This window comes from Haemaphysalis longicornis, unplaced genomic scaffold (genome assembly GCF_048455015.1).
Source record: "Haemaphysalis longicornis isolate Haplotype H1 unplaced genomic scaffold, Haemaphysalis longicornis Haplotype H1 scaffold_3, whole genome shotgun sequence".
In the NCBI taxonomy this organism is placed as follows: domain Eukaryota; kingdom Metazoa; phylum Arthropoda; class Arachnida; order Ixodida; family Ixodidae; genus Haemaphysalis; species Haemaphysalis longicornis.
Window position 1 is genome coordinate 8,626,096 of NW_027526335.1, and position 19,831 is coordinate 8,645,926.

At 45.5% G+C, this 19,831-nt stretch overlaps 1 protein-coding gene across 1 annotated transcript; it reads right to left on the reverse strand.

Annotated features, from left to right (window-relative positions):
• Positions 1-1,711: 1,711 nt before the first annotated feature.
• Positions 1,712-17,889, reverse strand: LOC144173917 (DNA damage-regulated autophagy modulator protein 1-like). The gene is made up of 7 exons (XM_077702248.1): positions 17,753-17,889; positions 15,936-16,248; positions 14,328-14,395; positions 11,627-11,802; positions 10,333-10,510; positions 9,220-9,284; positions 1,712-2,026 (listed from the first exon to the last, which is right to left on the reverse strand). Exons 2-7 carry the CDS (start codon positions 16,121-16,123, stop codon positions 1,877-1,879), a joined length of 825 nt encoding a protein of 274 aa, XP_077558374.1. The 5' UTR covers positions 16,124-16,248; positions 17,753-17,889; the 3' UTR covers positions 1,712-1,876.
• Between the last annotated feature and the right edge of the window lie 1,942 nt (positions 17,890-19,831).

Consider the following 19,831-nt stretch of genomic DNA (forward strand, 5'->3'; position numbering starts at 1 on the left):
CCTGGGCGGGGGGAAATGCGTGCGGCGGGAGCGATGTAATGTGGTTGGTGGAGTGAGCTGTGGTAAAACTTCTGGTAGAGTGACAAGGTAGCAATTCTGCGGCGAAAGGAAATACTTGACGAACCTGATTCATTTGAAGGGATGAAACACTGAAATCGTAAGAATAAGAAGAATGAATGAAGCGAGCGGCGCGATTTTGCACTGCTTCGATAGCGTTTATCAAATAAAGTTGGTGAGGGCTCCAAATCGATGATGAGTACCAGAGTTTGGACCGTATTAGCGACTGGTAGGCCAAAAGACGCACGTGATACGGTGAGTGACATGAGCCGTTTTAGAAATGAAATCCCAATGATCAGTTGGCTGATGAAATGATATTAGTGATATGCGTTCGCCAGGAAAGATCAGGGATTAACGTTACACCAAGGTACTTATAGGATACGGTTGTTTCCATTAGTGTGTTAGCAATTTGCGTGCTTCTTTGCAAGCACGAGTTTTTCTGCGGTCAGACAAAGATATCTTTAATGCGAATCGACCCTGTAACTTATCTGAAGGAACAGTCTACAACCATCCGTGTTTTTTTACTCCGTCCGCAACATTTTTCTTCATACGTTACAGTTTTGTGTTAGTGAGCCAAGTATAACGAAACTGGAGAAAAAGCACACGTCATTAATGCGTCGTTAGGTTAGCGATGAGTGCAACACGTAAAGCTGCAACATCGCCGCCACCCGAAATGAGAGTTGATTTTCTAGTGGCTTACCTGCGAGTATCCCCTTTGCTAGGATGACGTGGTTGTGAGTTCAGACGGAAGTGGGCGAACTTCTCAAACAAGGATTAACTCTGGGTTTAGCGCTCCTGAGCTGCACCTCGTATGAGATACCCCAATGTGGAGGGCTACGGACTGGTTCAGTCAACATGGGAATCTTCAAAATAGCACGAGTATCACCCCTGAAAACAAAGTCGTATGTGGCGACCCTTGCCAGCTTACTGGAATGGAAGAGCCTTGCGCCGATTCGTTGTAACTGTTGTATGTGCAGACTATAGTGCGAGCGTCTGCAAGAGTCGTATAGAGATGATAGATGGGCGTTTATTGTGTGCTGCAGACAATGCAAGAACCCGCAAGCGGTAGGACAAAAAAAATCGAAATGAAGTCGTTGCGCCGGAAAATCGGTCTATAAACTCAATTTTCTTGATTGTGTTAGTATCAGCGGCCCTTATTGTCAACGTCGTACGGGCCTAGTAGAAAATCGGGGGTAGCGTATTATGATTAAAGGCTACGTAAATACAATCGAGAAAGGCGGATGTAACAAATCCTGGAAGTATACTAGCAATGTACCAGGAATTCGGCTGAAGGAACATGATGACGCGCTGAGTTTCCTCTCATGCAACTTGTTTGTAAATCAAGAATCGTCCCTCGTCATCTCGGAACTAGGTTAACACAATAAGAAAGGAGGTATAAGCAGGAGGTAAAGCGGTGTTTCATAAACACGTTTAATGTCCTGCTATAAGGGGTAAGAAGAGGAAGAAAAAAGAATCTATGTCATCTTCGGCGCAATTCGAATTAATAAGAAAATAAATTATTAACAATGTGACATGACACAGACCGTCACGGATGAGTGACGAACAATGCCATGTACCATCCCCTCCACGCCAAACCTGGAAGATACCATTTCCCGCGTCCTGTTTGCAGCGTCAAATCAAAACGACTTGCGCACAGAAATGAACCAGGAATATTTAATTACAAGAACACAACTATATTTACATGTCACTATAACAGAATAGATTGACCACACTCATAACACTGACAGTCACAAAACACACACACCCGTAGGAACATCCTTTTCGATTTCTGCGCACTGCACTCTTGCCTGTGTCAACACTATTCCTTCTTTCTGTGCACAGCGTCCACGTTCACGTTGAGGACAAAGGTCGCTTTCCTAAAGTCCGGCACGTAGGTTAGGACGTAGGACTGGAAGATCATGACCATCACCCACTCCGCCACGACGGCGCCGAGCATTCCTTGCGGATACTGCAGAGACAATGGCGCCGATATGCCACTATAAGCAGGAGGTAAAGCACCAGGCGAGTAATAAAGCAAGGTAGGTGTGCGAAACTACGAAGGGACAACATTGGCTATGTTATACGCACACGACAATGACCTTAACTTGTACACTGTTTTCTCTTGGTATATACGGGTAGTACACCGGGTCTCATGTTTGGTAAGCATGTCCTTTAGAGTAAAGGAAGCGCTGATCAGATTAACTTACCTATAATTCCTGTTATATCCTCCTCCCGTTCCTCCCTTGTTAAGGTTAGGCATTGTCCTCTCAGAGTAGTTGCGAGTTCATAGCGGTAACCCGGGATTTGCAATTTTGCTCACCCTCTACGAACGTTTATAATTCATAACTATTAGCGTGGCACAGCGAGTTGGGTATCAGCGTCGCCAGTAATGGTCGCTGACTCGGTTCCCTCTTTGGTTCTCCACTGATCAAATTCCTGGTGTGACATGGTCCCAAGCCCACCGTGCAGTTTTGGAGTTGAGAGGATGCTAAGTCCCAAGCCTTGTCTGTCGCCTTCATTTGCTCGATGTCCGAACTAGCGGGACAAAACCCCTAACTGATTCAACATCCAAAATAAGAAATGTGTTCCACATTTTATAGACGTTGTTTGTTTATTTTATGTAGTTCCCAATGTCTTGCCTGAACCACCTAGACCAGCGAGATCGAGGGCAATTAAACAGCAAGAGCTTTGGAGGTTAACTTCGTTTATAAACGCATACGTCGACAGACAAAAGAATATTACTAATAGGTTAATTCTAATTGCTTTATTGAAAAGGTTAGATGTAGTGGGATTATACTCCAGGAAAACCCAGTAAAAGGAAAGCAAAGTGCTCGTAGTTAGCATGATTTCAACGTCTTCAATCACGTGTGATTACTTTGTGAGGGTCAAAATATTTTTTCGACAAAATAAATAACAGGAAGACATACTGTCAAACTACGCGGCTAAGTGAGCGGTTGTTAGCTACAATAAGCAACAGGCACCACCCGTGCAAGGACTAGCACGAACCAACCTAATGTGACCAAGTCCACACACCCGCGAAATTTAAGTAACAAATCCCGAGAAATTCTCTGCGTACCTGCAGTTATGACGGAAGCATCGATAACGAAAGTTTCTATTTGTAATCAAAATTCTGAGTACATGCTAGGTAAGTGTCTTGAAAGCGTTTGAGATAATTGTTATGCAAACAATGTTTTTATTATGTTTTTAATCTTTTATGATCTTTTTTTCTTCTCAGAACATCGTCACGTCTTTCCTCCTGCAGCTGCGACAGCAGGCTGCGCCACATTCGTATTTGCGCACAATCGGCACCGTCACCGTGAATGATAAGAGAAAAATCAAAGAGAATATCACAGCATAAAGCTAATGTATGTATTAAATAATATACAGAAGGTGTCTTTGGAACGTCTTTTGCCCTCACTCGTGCATTCAGGCTTGCTTGAGGAAAACCTAGATAAATGTTTGGAGGGAGCTGGCTGGTGAAATTCACCGAAGGAAAACATAATTGGTATTCTCCAAAAAGTTACGCCTTCGTGCCAACAAACGCAAATCATGTTTGCCTAGCCAAGTGTACGCTCTGTCAAAGATGCCCTTCTAGGAAAATGGGTATCGGGCCTGTTTATGCGCTCACATTTCCATGGATCCCGTTACTTCGGACAATCTCTTTTTGCGTCAGTTTATCTATTTTTATAGTAAACCGCAATGCAACACTTTTACGCAGTTGCCATTGGTGCCTTCGCAAAGGAGGCGTTCTGTAGCGCTACCAAGTAGAATGACATACTTGCTTTCCTTCGTCCAGTACAATCAAGTATGTGTTACGCACACGCCTTTATCACTGTTCTTAAAGTACTCGTGGTGTTCTAGCCTAGACACATCATCTGATCCCAGCTGTTCACGTGGTGTTTCCAAGGAATTCTGATCTCCATGAGCGCCTGCACGCCATTTTTTTGGTCTTATGTGGTACATGAAACCACCCCTTTTATGACGACGTCGTCTTGAATAATTACGATGCGTACTGCATCACAGGGACCTAGTTACCTCCCCACATTGTTTTTGCCGACTACTTTACGGATGAATACACCGTTTTTCGTAATGACCGAAATTATGTTGCGAAAGGGCAAAAGTATGGCGGCGGAGTCCTCCTTGCTTTGAAGAAATCTTTCTGTGTGGTCAGACGGTCTGATCGTGAGGTGTATAGTGAATGCCTATAGGTTGAGGCGAAAGTCAAAGTTGCGAAAAATCTTCTTCTTGGCGTGTACTATTTACATCCAGCTCTTGACATTTCTCTGTTTGCATCAGTCCTACAAAGTTTATCCGAGAAGCTGAAACCGGAAATCAATAAAATTCTTTTTTTTTTGCGACTTTAACGTCCCAGGGTCTTGGTGGGATCCCGCAGAAAATATCAGTGTAGAATAAAAAGACGTTCACTTGTTTAATTTATTTTCTTTAAAAGACATCCAGCCTGCTACCTTGCATCAAAACCCTGCTGGAAACGTTCTAGACACTGTACTTACAAACTTCAGCTCTGTCGTTATCGATCAAGTCCCCGATCCCATTGTGACCGTTGATGCGTGGCACCCTCCTTTTGGAGTTACGGCTCACGTTTCCATGGCGCGCGACAGGAGACCATTCCAAGACACGACTTTGCTCGCGGTGATTACACGTCCCTTTACCAATCTCTCGACAACGCTGACTGGGCCTCTGTGTACAACGCGATCTGTGTAGACGTGGGCGTCCAAGAGCTAAACAAAATTGTGCAAAACGCTACGGACCAGCACATCCCAAAGCAGCGAAATCGCTCCAATAAGTTTTCCTTTTCGTTCAGTCACGAGCTGCGAGGCACGCTTCGGGAAAAAACGTCAATTCCACCACTTGTTTAAGGCCCACGATGGTTCACCTTCTCTCGCAAGCTTTAAGGAATGGCGATCCTTAACGAAAAAGCTTGCCCGGTACAAAAGGCGTTTACCGACTACACTGAATCATCTCTCACCCACTCCTCTCGTGAGTTCTGGTGGAATATTAAGTTCCGCACACGTCACTTACGCGATAGCATAACCCTTCAGGATGGTGACAATTTGTGTCTGACCCGGGAGGCGTATGTGAACTTTTCGCACGTCATTTTTCGTCGACATACTCAATGTCTTCCGCAGCTGCAGCGAACTGGGTTTACAGTATCGTGGGCCAGTATTGCAAATCCTGAATATTACCGAGAATGATGTCGTGTCCGCTATCCGCAAACTCCACTCGAAAAAGTCGGCGGGTTGCGACCACATTCCTTGCTTCATCGTGAAAGGCTGTTGTGTTGTCTTTGCACCTGTGCTCTGTCACGTTATACGTATGTCACTTGTGGAGCAATATTTTCCACTGGAAATTAGGCGCTCTCTTCCCTTTGCACAGTCTGGAAGAGCCAGTATCCCCGGAAACTATAGGCCAATCTCCCGATTGTCTTCCTTTCCCAAAGACTTCGAAAAAGTCATGCACCATTGCCTTCTACGAGAAATGCGTTCATTAATCCACTCTAACCAACACGGCTTCATGCCCAGAAGGTCAGTAGAATCAAATCTCGCATGTTTTCTAAGCGACATCAGCCCTCCAGTGCTCTCTCTCCAACAGGTAGATACAGTATATTTCGAATTTAGCAAGGCCTTCGACGCTGCTAAATATGATTTACTGCTTCGCAAATTGTCTGCATACCATCTATCCAGTGAGTTCTGTCAGTGGGTCGGTAATTTTAAAAGGCAGGTCTAATTGTGTTTTTTGTGAAGGCGTCACCTAGCTCCCTTTGGCGATCATATCAGGGGTACCTCAAGGCTCAGCACTCGGCCTTCTTCTGTCCGCTCTCTCAGTATGCTGATGATATGAAGCTCTACCGCGCAGTTTCTTCACCGGACGATCGCGTCCTTTTGCAAAATGTCATCAACGCAGTTTCGGCATGGTTCGACAGCGACTATTTAAAGCTTAATCCCTCCAAAACCATCGTGAAATCATATACTCGTAAGACTGCTCCGGTCATTTTTCCGTACTCTCTGCTTGGTGTACCCGTAAAACGTGCTACTCTAGTGCGTGATTTGGGTGTAATAATGGATGTAAAACTACTTTTCAACTCATACGTGAACTACCTAACCAACTCGATCCGAACGCTTGGCGTGATTTCCCAGGCCACCAGTGAATTCATCATGCTTTGTCTCATTCTTCGGCGCCCTAATTTTGCCGAAGCTCGACTATGCCAGCCCAATTTGGAATTGTTTAAACCCTTCGTCGTCCCTTCGACCAGAAAGGATTAAGAAACGCTTCACTATAGAACCACATTTTATTCTTACTCAACAGTGAGCCATTATGGGCACGGTCAGCTTCTCAGGCTTCTCAATGTTGATTAGCTCAGTATTAGGCACTCCAGGCGTGACCTGGTTTTTCTTTTTAACTGTATTCATTCCAAGTTTGACTGTCCTTGCCTTGTAAGCGCTGTTCACCTGTGAGTGCCAAGCAGACCACAGCGGCCGCATGGATGCTTTCATGCTGACAGAACACTGACTCGGGCACCAGCCAGGTGGTGCCAACATGCCCTTAACAGCCTGTTTTTATCTTATATTGCCATTTTTTTTTGCAATGACATGCTTCTTTTTAAACACTCCTTGAAAAATTTGACATTTTGAATGCGGATGTTGTGGCGAGAACGCACCTACACTTTTCCTTCTGTTCTTGTGTTTCTGCGCCAAAAGCACCACCTTGCTTATACTTGTATGTGTTCATTTGGGCATTCTCTACAGACAAATTCCCAGCACTTGTTATTCAGAAAGTTTTCTGCCTTCTTTGATCGCTCACCTCTTTTGTATATATCTACACTTATTTCCCTTCCTATATGTCGTATTTTGTATGCCTTATATTCATGTATCCGGTACACCCACCGACATGGCCCCGCGCTCTTGGTTTTTTGTACTGTCTCCAGCAGTTCAGCTCTCGTAGATGTTTTCTCATTCCATTTCACACAATGCGTTCAGGACCAATCCACGCCACCAACAGATCAAATTCGACGAATGACGGCATACCATTGTGCATACCATCTGACTCCATATTGTGATCTGCGCTGTGTCACTGCACAATGTAAAGCGTCATGCTTGCATGGTGTGATGCGAAAGAGCAAACCAAACTTTTGAGTCAAAACGTACGCTCAACACCGTCATTCGCCGAAACTTCATTGTTGGCTGCAATGAACTGATCATGATCAGTCCGATGCATTACGGGCAAGCTGACCCATGTGATTGCATTATATGCGCAGAGCATTACGTAGCGCCGCAGCACAGAAACCCTGGTATAAATCTCAGCTCATATGTACTATATGGTGGCTCTACCGGGGAAGGGGCCCAATAAAGAGACGCGAATTTCAAGGGTTTGCAACCGATCACCGCCTCGGTGCCATTAACCGTTCAAGTTTATTTTTCCTCCGTTCACGTGGCAGGAATTCATCCCGATAAACAAATTAGTGTTATCTTGTTCGCCATCCTCCTTTTATTCTTAATATCCGTTGCCGTGCGATTATTTCGTGTTTTTTCACTTGGTGAATAGCCAACTCCGAGGACGTCATGAGAGCGAATAATTTCTTGTTGACGACGGCTGCATAGCGAGGCCAAAGTCCCATTCAGCGCGCGTCCCACCGGCGGGAAGCACCGGCGGGAACGCCGACGAATGACGTTAGACTTTTGCGCCATTGCTTCTGTTTTCCTCATCCTCTGTGCAAAAGAGGTTTTGCTTTGGCGGATGGTGATAACGTCATCTAAGTATGAGCATTTGATATAATGCGCATGCTCATTTTGTTGTCGCACTAAGCCGACCACCTTTTTCTACGTTCGTGCACACGTTTATAGACAACGACAGCTTGATCGTGGACTGGTTGGCACACCGCAGAGTTTTAAAGTTTACACATTTACAGGGCATGCCGCCATGAAAAGATGTTACAACGAATAATAGAGCAACAAAAACGCAGTGGTTATTAAACAATTTGAGAAGCACTGAAACTGTCCACTGCAATGCCCTTCGTTACGTCCGTAAACCCATCTGCAGTTACGTCCGGATACCCATCTTGGGTCGTCGTCGTCGTCGTCATCATCATCATCATCATCATCACCATCAGCCTATGTACGCCCACTGCAGGGTAAAGGCCTCTCCCACTATTCTACAATTATCCCGGTCCTGTGCTAACTGTGACTAATTTATCCCCGCAAACTTCTTGATCTCATCTGCCCGTCTAACTTTCTGCCTGCCACGCTTGCCTTCTCTAGGTATCCACTCTGTTACCCTTAATGACCAACGGTTATCTTGCATTTGCATTACACGCCCTGCCCACGTTCATTTCTTCTTCTTAATTTCTACTAATATGTCCTTAGCACGCGTTTGTTCCCTGACCCACTCCGCTCTCTTTTTGTCCCTTAATGTTACACCTATCATCTTCCGTTCCATTGCTCGCTGAGTCACCCTCAATTTAAGTTGAACCCTCTTAGTGAGCTTCCAAGTTTCTGCCCTGTAAGTGAGTACTGGTAAGATGCAGCTGTGATACACTCTACTTCAGAGGTACGGTGAAAGGTACGCTGTCATTCATTACCTGAGAGTGTCTGCCGAATGCAGTTACGTCCGGATACCCATCTTCGGTATCCGGACGTAACTGCATGTTTCGTCAACTCAGAAATTTTGCTTAATTTCGAGCTTGCTGCGCCGCTTCCTTTGGAAGCCTAATTTAGCTCATAATGCCCGAAACGTATCTGTTAAAAAACTGGCATACTACAGTAATGGTCTGTGTGAACTAACTGTCATATTGCCAAGGCTGCAGTAGCGCTTGGGCACGTGCATTTATAGCTAACAATTGCAAGAATTGTAATTTGGGTTTATAAACCTTATACCATGATCCTTCCCGTTTTGTACTTCAATTTTTCCTATAAAAAGAGGAAACAAAAAACGTGACCCACGTAAGGTAGGTAGTTTGCACGAGGTAACTGCGAACAGTATTTACCGACAAGCGCGCGTTACAGAAGAAGTGCACCAGCTAGGAAGTGACAGCCAATAGTACAAGGCTCCGCAAAGGGCGTGGTAAAACGTAATAGGAACGAACGTATGCAGCCGTGTGCCAAGTGTCCGTAGTTGCTGTGTATAAAGAACAACGGACAAAGGTCTTACCACTTTTCCTCGACCTGAAGGTGGAATCATGAGGTTGATGTCGAACAGGAGCCAGTTGAACCCCGCTTCAGAATTGACACGGCGTCAAGGAATGCGACCATACACGAATGAGTTTGCGTTTTCTGATTGGAGTAACGTGTGCTCGAAAGTAACCTTTTCTCTTACTGTTCACAGGAAGCTTAGCAAATACTACTTTGTCAGTGCCAGTAAAAAGAGCTTTGCCTTAAATGAGCACAAGTTATCTGCCGTGAGTTAATGCAACATTTGATTAAAAAATGCTCTTGGGTATCCGACATGCTGAATAAAAAGCCTGTTCCTTCTCAGCAACGATGGGTACCACGGACGCCAATACCGGTGTGATGAGCAAAATTATGTGACGAGCTATCGCAAACTCTTCTTAACAAAAAGTAATGATAATGTGCTAAAAAAGGTTTATCTAAAAAAAAAAAACACCGAAGTTCACAGCCAGAAGTTCATTGTGCCAGAGCCTTTCTTCATGCGTGTCTATAACTCAGTTATCAGAACTAATGAAGGGCGAAAAATAAACTCAGACCACTTAGACCCTCAAAGCATCGACCTGTCGGGTAGCTAACGGTTAACAGGAAAACGTACATGCCCAAATAAATTAATTAAGTCGCCGTCACTCCTCCTCGCATATCCATACGAAATTAGGGGCCGAGTACTGGTTTAGAGTCGCGCCACCAGGCGCCGAATGTTGTGGGGGGCCGGAAAACTATCGGCGGGGTTTATTTCTCACGCGGTCGTGCGCGATTGGCTATGTGCGGCGTTATCCTTCACGTATGCGCGCAGCCAATCACGTGAGACCACGTGAGATATCAGCCCCGCCGTAAGTTTCCCGCACCCCAGAACATTTGGCGCCTGGTGGCGTGACGCTGAACCAGCATTCCGCCCCTAATTTCGTATCGAAGCGCGAAGAGTGAAGCAGCAAATCGGGCAGCTTTCCGGTACCCCACAGGATTTGGCGCGTGGTTCCCCCTAGAGTAACAGCGGATAAGTGAGGTGTGCGTATGAATTAACATGTGATCACATGACGTGTTCTCACCGATACGTTCGAAACAGTAATTACCCAGCAACTCTTTCTGGAAAGGATACTGATGAGCATGGCAGTGATGCCGACCAGTGAAAGCACGGCTCTGACGTAGAAGACGGCGGACGTCTTCCAGCGTGCGTCCGTGAGGTACTGGAGGTACAGGTGCATCAGCGTCGTCGCGTACCCGCACCCGAAGACCATGCAGGCTCCGATCATGTGCGGCACGAACATTGGCCAGTACTGCACGAGGGAGAACAGAGAGTCATCGCTCAGCCAACGGAAGTGAAGCTGGAAGCGGAAAGCGGGGAAAATGCACGATGACTTAAAAGGGTTGGGAACCACGAAAGAAAACAAATGGCTAAACGGCACGCAATCACTGGCAGGATCTTTAGAGCGGTAATAGAGATCGCCCTTAGTCTAAAATCTGACGCACTTTCTAGCCGATACAAGAATTCTGAGATCGCATAGAACCTAATAATAATTATGCCTCAAGCCCAATTCTCGTGATTGCCGTAAAATATCCTGCCGGTAGCTTATCGGTGCAAATATGAAAGGTTTATTGGAGACCGATGAGAACATATTATTGTTTACTCATGTAAGAACTCTGACAAGCGTTGTTCGCCATGAACAAACCTCAAAACTTGTCTTCGTAAAACGTTAATCACTTGACAAAACTATCTGACGGTGAGGTATACAGCCACATTAGCGACTAGGCATTGGTTACTGGCCTGCAAGGTTAAAACCGTTAGCAGGGTGCACAGGCTCGGATATTATTCCTCTTTGCAGCTGCGCTTTTGTTGAGGATTTTCTCCAGTGACATGTAGGACAATCTCAACTCCGGGCCACAAATTTCGTGGTAAATTTCAAAAACGTTCAGCGATCACAACCTTCGTGCTTACGTCACCGTTTAAGACACCAAAAGCTAAAGTTTAATGAAGAAGTTTAGTGAATTAGTTGAGACTTGGTTCCCACTGGTGGGTTGTCCTGACGCATAATAAAAACCAATTTCATTTCATTTGACCCGGCTTGCAACAAGGGGGAAGCACCGAACACCGTCCATTTATAGCCCTTCTAGTGACTGAATGGACCCACTATTGGAGCACATAAATTTATTTCCTCGTTAAACAGCAGACTTTGTCATACAGCCACTAGAGCGCCGTACACCAGAATGGGTGTTCTTTGTGAACAATATGCTCAAGCGAATCTGCTTGCGCTCTGAAAATTACAGATAGTTCCGCACAAGATTCCCGTGCCAGCTTTACAGGGGAAAAAAGGGATTACCCTTCATAGATGGTTGCGGCACAACTAGTCGAACGTCGCCCGCGGCAGCTTGTTGCATCAGGTTAATCCACCTACCCAGGTGCAGTCCCTTCGTAGGTGACCCGTAGGCGAGAGGGACACGACCAGACCGCCTAGGCAGACTAGCACGCCGCCGGCCAAGGCAAGGGTGTTCGTTTTCGCCACCCGAGTGTCCTTCGAAACTTGGTTTTGCTGGCAGACCATGAGGTATTTCATCCACATACCAATCATGCCTAAGGGAAGAAATGCGCATGGGGATTACGTAGTTAGTGCCAAATGTACCCCGCCTAAACTTCCGCGAGTTGCGAAATGCCGCCCTTCGTAAAAGTTAACGAAAGGGAAGAAGCTGAAGAAGAAACAGAAAACGGCTTGACAAAGATAACAGATCATTATTTTTTACGCTCCTACCCTCCGTCCATACTAGGCTGCAATTATACAAGCACCCAGTTATTATGCCAAGTGAAGAGGCGCGTGAGTACGTGCGTTTAAATAATTCGAAGGACACCTAACATCACTTACACAGTCCAACATACGAACTACAGGGACGGGAAGCTTTGGTTCCCGTAGTGCAAGTTGGCTATGTTTAAGCAGGACCAAAAAAGGAATCGCTCAAGACCTCGGGTACTTCCTCCAAGCACATCTTCTCTTAATCACTATCCGGTCATGTACCATGACGGAGCAGTACTGCAAGGGAGCAAGTCTTGGAAGTAGCAGTCTGGCTCCAGCTAAGTTGGGTGCGAAATGTATGCGCTTCTGTATGTATCCTTTGGATTGTGTCGTTGGGAGAGAGAGAGAGACCGGGGGGGGGGGGGGGGGGGGGAGGAGGCGTCGTTTCGCAGAGGCACGGCTGCGCTGATTGCGCTCGAAGGTATTTACAGCATGTCGCGGAGACCAGGCTATTGACAAAAGTTCCCGGTGGCTTTTGGTGCCTATATGACAACATCGTTGCGTTTACAGGATATATGAGGAAAGTTTTGAGTGGGTTGGTTGCTCTCTTTCACGCAGCAGTGACCACCGGTCAGACGCCGTCCCTATCCAACGCACTGGCCTCATGGCCCCGTACTTTGCTGTCCGAAGAAAAAGTCCCACTTTTCTATCTCTCTAAGACGGCTGCACGAAGGAAATGACTGAAACAGTTCCAGTGCATGGCTCGTATGGCCCACTGTTTTCCCCCCTCTTTTCTACGTCGAGGGCAACGTATTTTCAGGCATGCCTTATACAAAATCGTACGCCACATCACAGAACAAATAGAGCGCACTAATAAAGAAACTGTTCCTGGGAGCTCGAAGCGTAACCTAAATTAGGAAGGCTAGCGCTGACTTAAGAAAAATGCCCCAAGGCGAAATTCTCAGCCGCCGATCCGTCACAAAGCCCCTTCGAACCTGGAACCTAATTTACACAACCATTCGATACTGAAAAGCATTACGGATTCTATGACGCTTTTTGTGACTCCACAGCCGACAATCAGGCAATGAAAAAGGGGCGTCAGGAACGCGGTGCCTGCAAATTTCAATTAGATTTTACGGTCTTGCGAATCCATCCCTACTCTTTAAACCAGCCCGAGACTCTAAAAGCTTTCTCATATTCTTTCGAAAGCACTGCGAAAGTGCAACGATGCTACGTGATTTGTCCAGTTCACCAGGTATATCAACTAAGGCATTAAACTTAAACTTGGCTTTTGCAGCGCCGTCGTTTAAACCGGTCTCCAATGCTTTAATTGCCGCAACTGAGGCCGCCGGCAAGTAAATTACGAAAGAAGTAATACTCTTTGGGTGAGTTCCAGGTTCTCGATTGCAGGCAAAGCCACATTTGGCAGATATGTTTAGCCTCCACATAACATAGCGATTCGCCCCATTTATTCGCAATGTTCGAATCCTGGCTGAAAAGCGAGGATTCGAACCTATTACTCGCAGCACATAACCTATGCAGGGTTATGTGCTGTGTTACAAAACGGCGGTTGATTTAAAATGTGCAAAATAGACAATGCAGGTCTTGTGAACCATATCTGATGGGTGCTATGTCTAAAAGATATGGTTACCTTTGTTATGCAAAGCAACAATCGCAATATGACGGGAATGCTCCCTTGGTAACATGTAAGCACCCCGAATTACGATCGTATTTTCGCTTTAATTCCAATCGCGGTCCCCAATTCGTCGTTGTGGGTTGAGGTCAAGACCTCCAACTTCTGAACTCACTCCATTTTGCATTTTTAATGAACGTATAGTTTAATAAGGTTTAGACAATGCACGACTTTGCCCACTACAGAACAGGATCAGCTCAAATGTTACAACGGCAGCGAGAAGTAACACATGATAAAAAAATTACATTCCCGGACAACAACGTCTGTGGGAGATAACTTATTTTATGACCTTTATGACTGCTGTCCGTAGAGCATACGCGATGCTTTCAACGTCCTTGGAAGGGGAAGAGTGATAGGTTTGGTAGGTGTTTTTGTCGTGCTAGGTGTTCCTCTGAAGCATCGGGTCGATGCCACAGGGAAAGCGATAACCGATGGCCTTCGTTTCTTCATTCGACTAGTTAAAACCAGTTTCTGGCCCGGGACAGTTCGTTCACCAACACTAGAATGCATATTTGTGGGCCGCGTTAACACGGTAGGAACATGCTTCCACTATTTTTGCCGCAAGTAAGCGCAGACTATAGTCCTCTCAATTCGCCGGGGTGTAGATTCGTGCGCCGTGATTTGGCGTGATCGTTTGTAACACTTCCAAATGAGATGAAATATCAGCGTATAACTTACCTGCAAACGAGGTCATTCCTAGGAAGAAGCCGAACACTATACTCTGGGGCGGGTCCCCGCCGGCATCGCTGTAATTGAACCACGGCGTTCCTGTTTTAGGAGCATGTAGACTTGAAAAGCGCACTGCTGGTCAGAAATGAGTAGGCATGAAAATGGCTCTCGCCCTCGCGGAAAATATTCGCGTCGTTTGAAGCAAGGCATTTCAACACCCACATGGTGGGAATTACAGGGTCATGAACAGCCTACTGATGACTAGAATGACAGGAAACTCAGACCGGCTGTAGAGTCGTTTATAGTATATAGAAATGTCTATCGTGTAACTTGCTTGGAGACGTACTATTACAGCACGCGAGAAAGTAATTTTTTCGGACTATACCTCTCGCACGTGTCATTTCCCCTAAAAAAGTAGCGGAAAAGAAACTTCAAAAGAAAAAAGAACAAGGAGGAAGGGGGGGAGAGGGGGTAAGAAAGCCGTTCTCCGGTGATAGACGTACACATAAAATCCACCAGCTTTATCCTACATATTTTGAAGAATGCACGTTTCTAGCCGAAGGTTGCCGCTCTGATGAACACGCACAAACTACAAATTAACTCCCGTTTTAAACTTGACATTACAAACTGCTTGAGTTGCGTGAGCTTAAAGGGTCCATGCAGGCAAAATACAAGTTTGTTTTATTCGAAAGATTCCACGTTTTAAGTCCCCCCAGCGCTTGCCAGGCAGCAAAAGATGCTGTATTCACTGACAAATTAATCAATTTAGGTTGAAATTTTGATTCTCCCGCCAAATGGTGTGTTTTCATGACGTGTACCATGAAGTCATGAGGGCGCGTCTCCAAACGAACTTCAAGTGCGTCACTCGGCTCTGCAGCCTTGCTTACCGTCAGTCCTCCCAGGTGGCGCTACCATAGTCAGCTGTGGACCGTTGTCCGCCGTTGCTTTGTTCTTAACCGTATTTGTACCTGGCTTGTTTTTGTTATGGTAGAAGGTAATCGTTTGGTGAAGCATGGGGCATGATCGACTAACAAAGTCACGTAAGACAATGTCGCTTACGCAAATCGGCCAGTGTCGAGTAAGACAACTCCAAACCGGCGGTCTTCTGTGCAGCTAAAGCAAGCATAGTGCGCCCAGTAGCAACAGGAGTGAGCATGGGTAGTTCTATATTTACATGTATTTTAGTAACTTTCATTGTTTGCCTCACCATTCTTACTGCTGTAAAATTAATATGCTTTACATTTAATCGAAAATAGTTCGGCCAGCTTATAAGCCCTGCCTAATTTGCGTTTTCTTTTGCAGGCCTCAGCCTATATCGCTCAGCTGGGCGTATGTCATCATAGGCTCTGTTGCGGGAAATGAGCTAGTGGGTCGCATGGCCATTCCGTTTTGTCCTAATGATATCGCTTATTTGAGCAAAGCGTGCATTAAAAATGGTGTCAGTATGATTCTAACTAGGAAATCTTTCGAATGAACAGAACTTGTGTTTTGTCTGCATGGCCCCTTTAAGGTTACGGGGAGATTGAGTTTGAAGTAAGGTTGGTGGTTCAACTCAGTTCACAGTTCCCACAGCTCGTAATCCAAAAAGGCGGAAAGAACAAAGATCCCAACACTTACCTAATAAAAGGAAGAATGGCAGGAGTGTCGCCGCGGTACACACTGATGGCGTACGGCACGAACAGGGATATGCACGAGCATGTGAAGCCGAAGATGGGCACGCAGTGTAGTTTGGCGAAAGTGAAGTGCTTCGATCTGTCGTCATCCCAGCTCCGCAGGCCGTTCGTGTTGCTCACGGGGGCCGGCATGGTCGTCTCCCACGAGACGAGGAAATGGACAGTGGAAACGATAAGTAGAATATGCCTACGAAGCCTATTTAGCGTGGCTATAGTGGGAGTGAAGTAGATGGCACTCTTTTGTAGCGTAGTCCACCCTGCATGGCAGAAAAGCATGGCGAGTGCAGATCCCTATGTTCCTGGTTACATTAAGCAGCGCTTGGAGACGAGACTTCGGTTATTTTTTGTACTCTTCAGTGTTAGAAACATTGCAGAAAAATCGGAAGTTTGTAGCCTTACAGGGATCAACATGTATGGCCGAGACAAAAGCAAATGTTGCCAGCATGCCGTAGACGTAACTGTTTTCTTTTCTTGGCGATGCGTACAATATATACAGTGTAAACATACTAAACAGTCACGACTTTAACTAAAAGGCTGCGTGCTATTTCCGCAATGAAGATAAGTAATAGAGCGTTGAATGTAAAGAGAACAAGTAAGAAATACAAACAAATTTTGCAATTACTGCGAACATGATTGCGGTTGCTGGCAGTGGCCTCTCATTTGGTATTTCTTCTGGCGACATACATCATCAGTTTCCGAAAGCATCTTGTCAAGCAGAACCGGCCCACTGTATGTTAACGACTGTGTGTCGTAACTGACTCAGTAAGTAGGTGCAGACCGTTCTTCTTCGCGCCTCGCTCAACGAGAGTGACCATTTCTCGCTGACTTTGATAAACAGGTAATTAAGTCGACATTTTGATTGATATATGACGTGTACGTTATAGGAAGGCGGTAGTTATTTAACGAAAGTACAGATGGAATGTCATGTTTAAAGAAACATCGGCTTGTAGGAGAAACATCGGCTTGTACATTTTTGTGTAATTTTCATTTAAGGTAGTCTTTGTTTTGTATTTTCCGGCTTTCATGTTCACCTTCTTGTTTTTTTTTCTGTTTCGTTCAATAGTACTCCTGCAAACCCGGTTACCCACCCCCCCCCCCCCCCTTATGTCATGCCTCCGGGCCCTTAAGGCTATAATAAATGAAATTAAATGAAATTGACAGTACAGCGGGCTGATTCTTTTTTTTTTTTTTGTGCCGACTGCAGTTTTGTAAAATTTGTGATTCCTGTGACACTCTACACACGGCTGAAGTATTCTAGGATCTAGTACGCCAATCCATCTTAAAGTAGTATGATTACTTCCACTGGAATATGTCGCATTTTAGTACCTACACCAACACCACAAAAAATTTTAGATTGCGTATAGTTAAGCGGTTTGCATCGGTCTCTTTCTTAACTCCTATCAGCGCGTTTTTGTGCTTTTTTTTGTCGGGATTGTTTCTCAGACACACAAGTGATGAAAGCCGTTATATAAAAACTATTTTCACATTGTTAACACTTCGTACTGTGTAATTGTTAACATTTTAGAGCAGTTGTGACCCCAACAGGCTGCCTTGTGGCTCACCTGCCCATATCGGCGAAGCAGCCGACGCAGCGTTTAGATCTAACAAACTGCGTTTAAAGAAAACGTTTGACGTGACGGTTCAAACAAGCTTGAATAAAGACTAGAAGATGATTTAAAACAGGTTTACCGTTCTCTACCAGCGAAACATTCAAGTTACAGCGAATACGAATTACAGCAGTGAGACGAAATGAGCGCTCACCTGAGCGTACGTTGATAGACGCCGCGACGGCTCTGGAGCTGACTAGCAAGAATGAAGCTGACCACCAGTCGAGCCGCTACTATACAGAAACAGCACGTGGACTTCGGAGGGTAAGATGACGCGCGGAGTTTAAAGGCGAGGAGGACATATTGAAGGAACAAAGCAGCAAGCGCGAAACCAGCCGAAGGTGGAGGGGGGGCTGATAACCCGTATAAGGAAAATATACCGGGAGAGGATACCTATGTCAGCCGTGAACGTTCATGACGGCAAGGTTAGAAAACTCCCGACGGGCGACCTTGGTCCGGCACGCGTGAGGTCTGGCACGCGCGAGTCGATTCCGCATGCGCACGCGGCTGTCGTCACAGCTTCCGCGGTCGCACTAACGTCGAGTCCCCTTCACGAGTGCGGATGTATTGCTGTGGTAGAAAATTCGTTTACCGCGCCCGCAACGACGCCGGGACTCATGAAACGCCCTGCCACGTGCCGTTGTTGCGTTGTCGTCCGGAGTCTCGTCCGGTAGCTTTCACGAGCGCAGCGAGCCAGAGACATGCGTGCGCGACCTAAATATAAACGGTGTTTCGCGTAACCTGTACCACCAAATAAAATTAGAAGTATTTGATTATAAAGCAGCAAAGGAATTATTAACCGTTCAAGGTAGTGTGGATCATCGCACACTATTTTTGCGCATATTATTGAGTTGAAATAAAATAAATATCTTTAAATAAATGAAACAAATATATCAGACAAAAAATCTCCACCCTCAATTTTGAAGCTTAAACGTTCTCCTTTCCTTTTCGCTATTCTTTTATGCTCACCCCACGTAACCCCCATTCCCCCTTTTCGCTCCGCCTAATGTCTGAAAACCCTAATATCCGGAAGGGCTTCGTCCTGGAGCAGAAATAACTAGGCTGGGGTATTAATCAAGGAATAACACGCGCACACTCGCACACTCGGCCACAGGCGCACACAGGCACGTACACGAACACATAGACACATGAGCACGCACACTCGCACACACTCATGAACGCACGAACTCACGCACACACATATATTTATTTATTTGTTTGTTTTGTCTGTCTGTCTGTCTGTCTGTCTGTCTGTCTGTCTGTTTGTTTGTGTGTTTGTGTGTGTTTGTTTGTACTTCACTTAAAACCAGATTCAAATTTTCTTTGCTTGCACTTTGCTTTTACTTTGATTCATATTTATTGTTATCTTTGTAAACCGGGTAAATAACACACTTCTAATCCTTCATCATGTCATCCACATCTCGCGTTGTACGTCACAAATGTATCGTAAAACTGGGAAAATCGCATTATCAAAGGCAACTTTAGGCACAAAAACTCAAGTTTTTAGGCGCCTATAATATGCATTGAAAATTGCCATTCAAGCAAATATAGGCACCAAATGCTGTCATTTAGGCACATATAGGCTAATCTGTGTTTACGTCAGCACCGTATTTTACAAGAAATTTTGACTTGTAATAAGAGCAGCAGACAAGCCTTGTGCTGTGGGAAAGTAATTGTATTTTCCTCGTGAAAACGAGCTACAAAGGAGTTGCATTTTTAGTGGATTTACGTGAAATGCACGGTGATTCGACAAAAAAATAAAGGCTTAAAATCCATGAAAAACTAGAGTCATCGCAATGATTGGCTGCTTAAAGTGGTAGCTTCTTTCAGCCGATAATTGTGTGCAAAAAAGCAACGCTCCACGCTCACTGATTTAAAGGGGTCCTGAAATACCTTCCGCCGATGCATGGATGTACATGTAACCAAATAAGACAATGTATTAGCAATCTCCTCCCGCAAGAATTTTGTCAAAGCGATGAGTATTAGCTGAGAAATCGTAAATAAAAAACCGCGCATTATCGTCGCGCCGCGTTTCCTCCTCTTTTCAACTGTTGACGGCGCGCGAGCACTCCCTCCCATGATGCTGCGCTAGTCAGCGGTGACGTACTTCCGCATTACGCTCATCCGACTGCCGTCTGCTACGGGCAAGTTTTGTTGACACCATGAATTCCGCACTCCGCTCAAGGATGGATAAGCGAACGAAAAATCTGGCCGCATGTGTGCGGTGGCCTGG

Excerpts from the sequence above, each read along its gene's own strand:
- LOC144173917 (XM_077702248.1), bottom strand. The coding sequence starts at position 16,123 with ATGCCGGCCCCCGTGAGCAACACGAACGGCCTGCGGAGCTGGGATGAC. Across the intron at positions 10,511-11,626 it reads TACGAAGGGACTGCACCTGG|TACTGGCCAATGTTCGTGCC; the intron begins GTAGGTGGATTA and ends TCCCTCGTGCAG. Across the intron at positions 2,027-9,219 it reads CTTCAGGTCGAGGAAAAGTG|TATCCGCAAGGAATGCTCGG; the intron begins GTAAGACCTTTG and ends TTGTCTCTGCAG.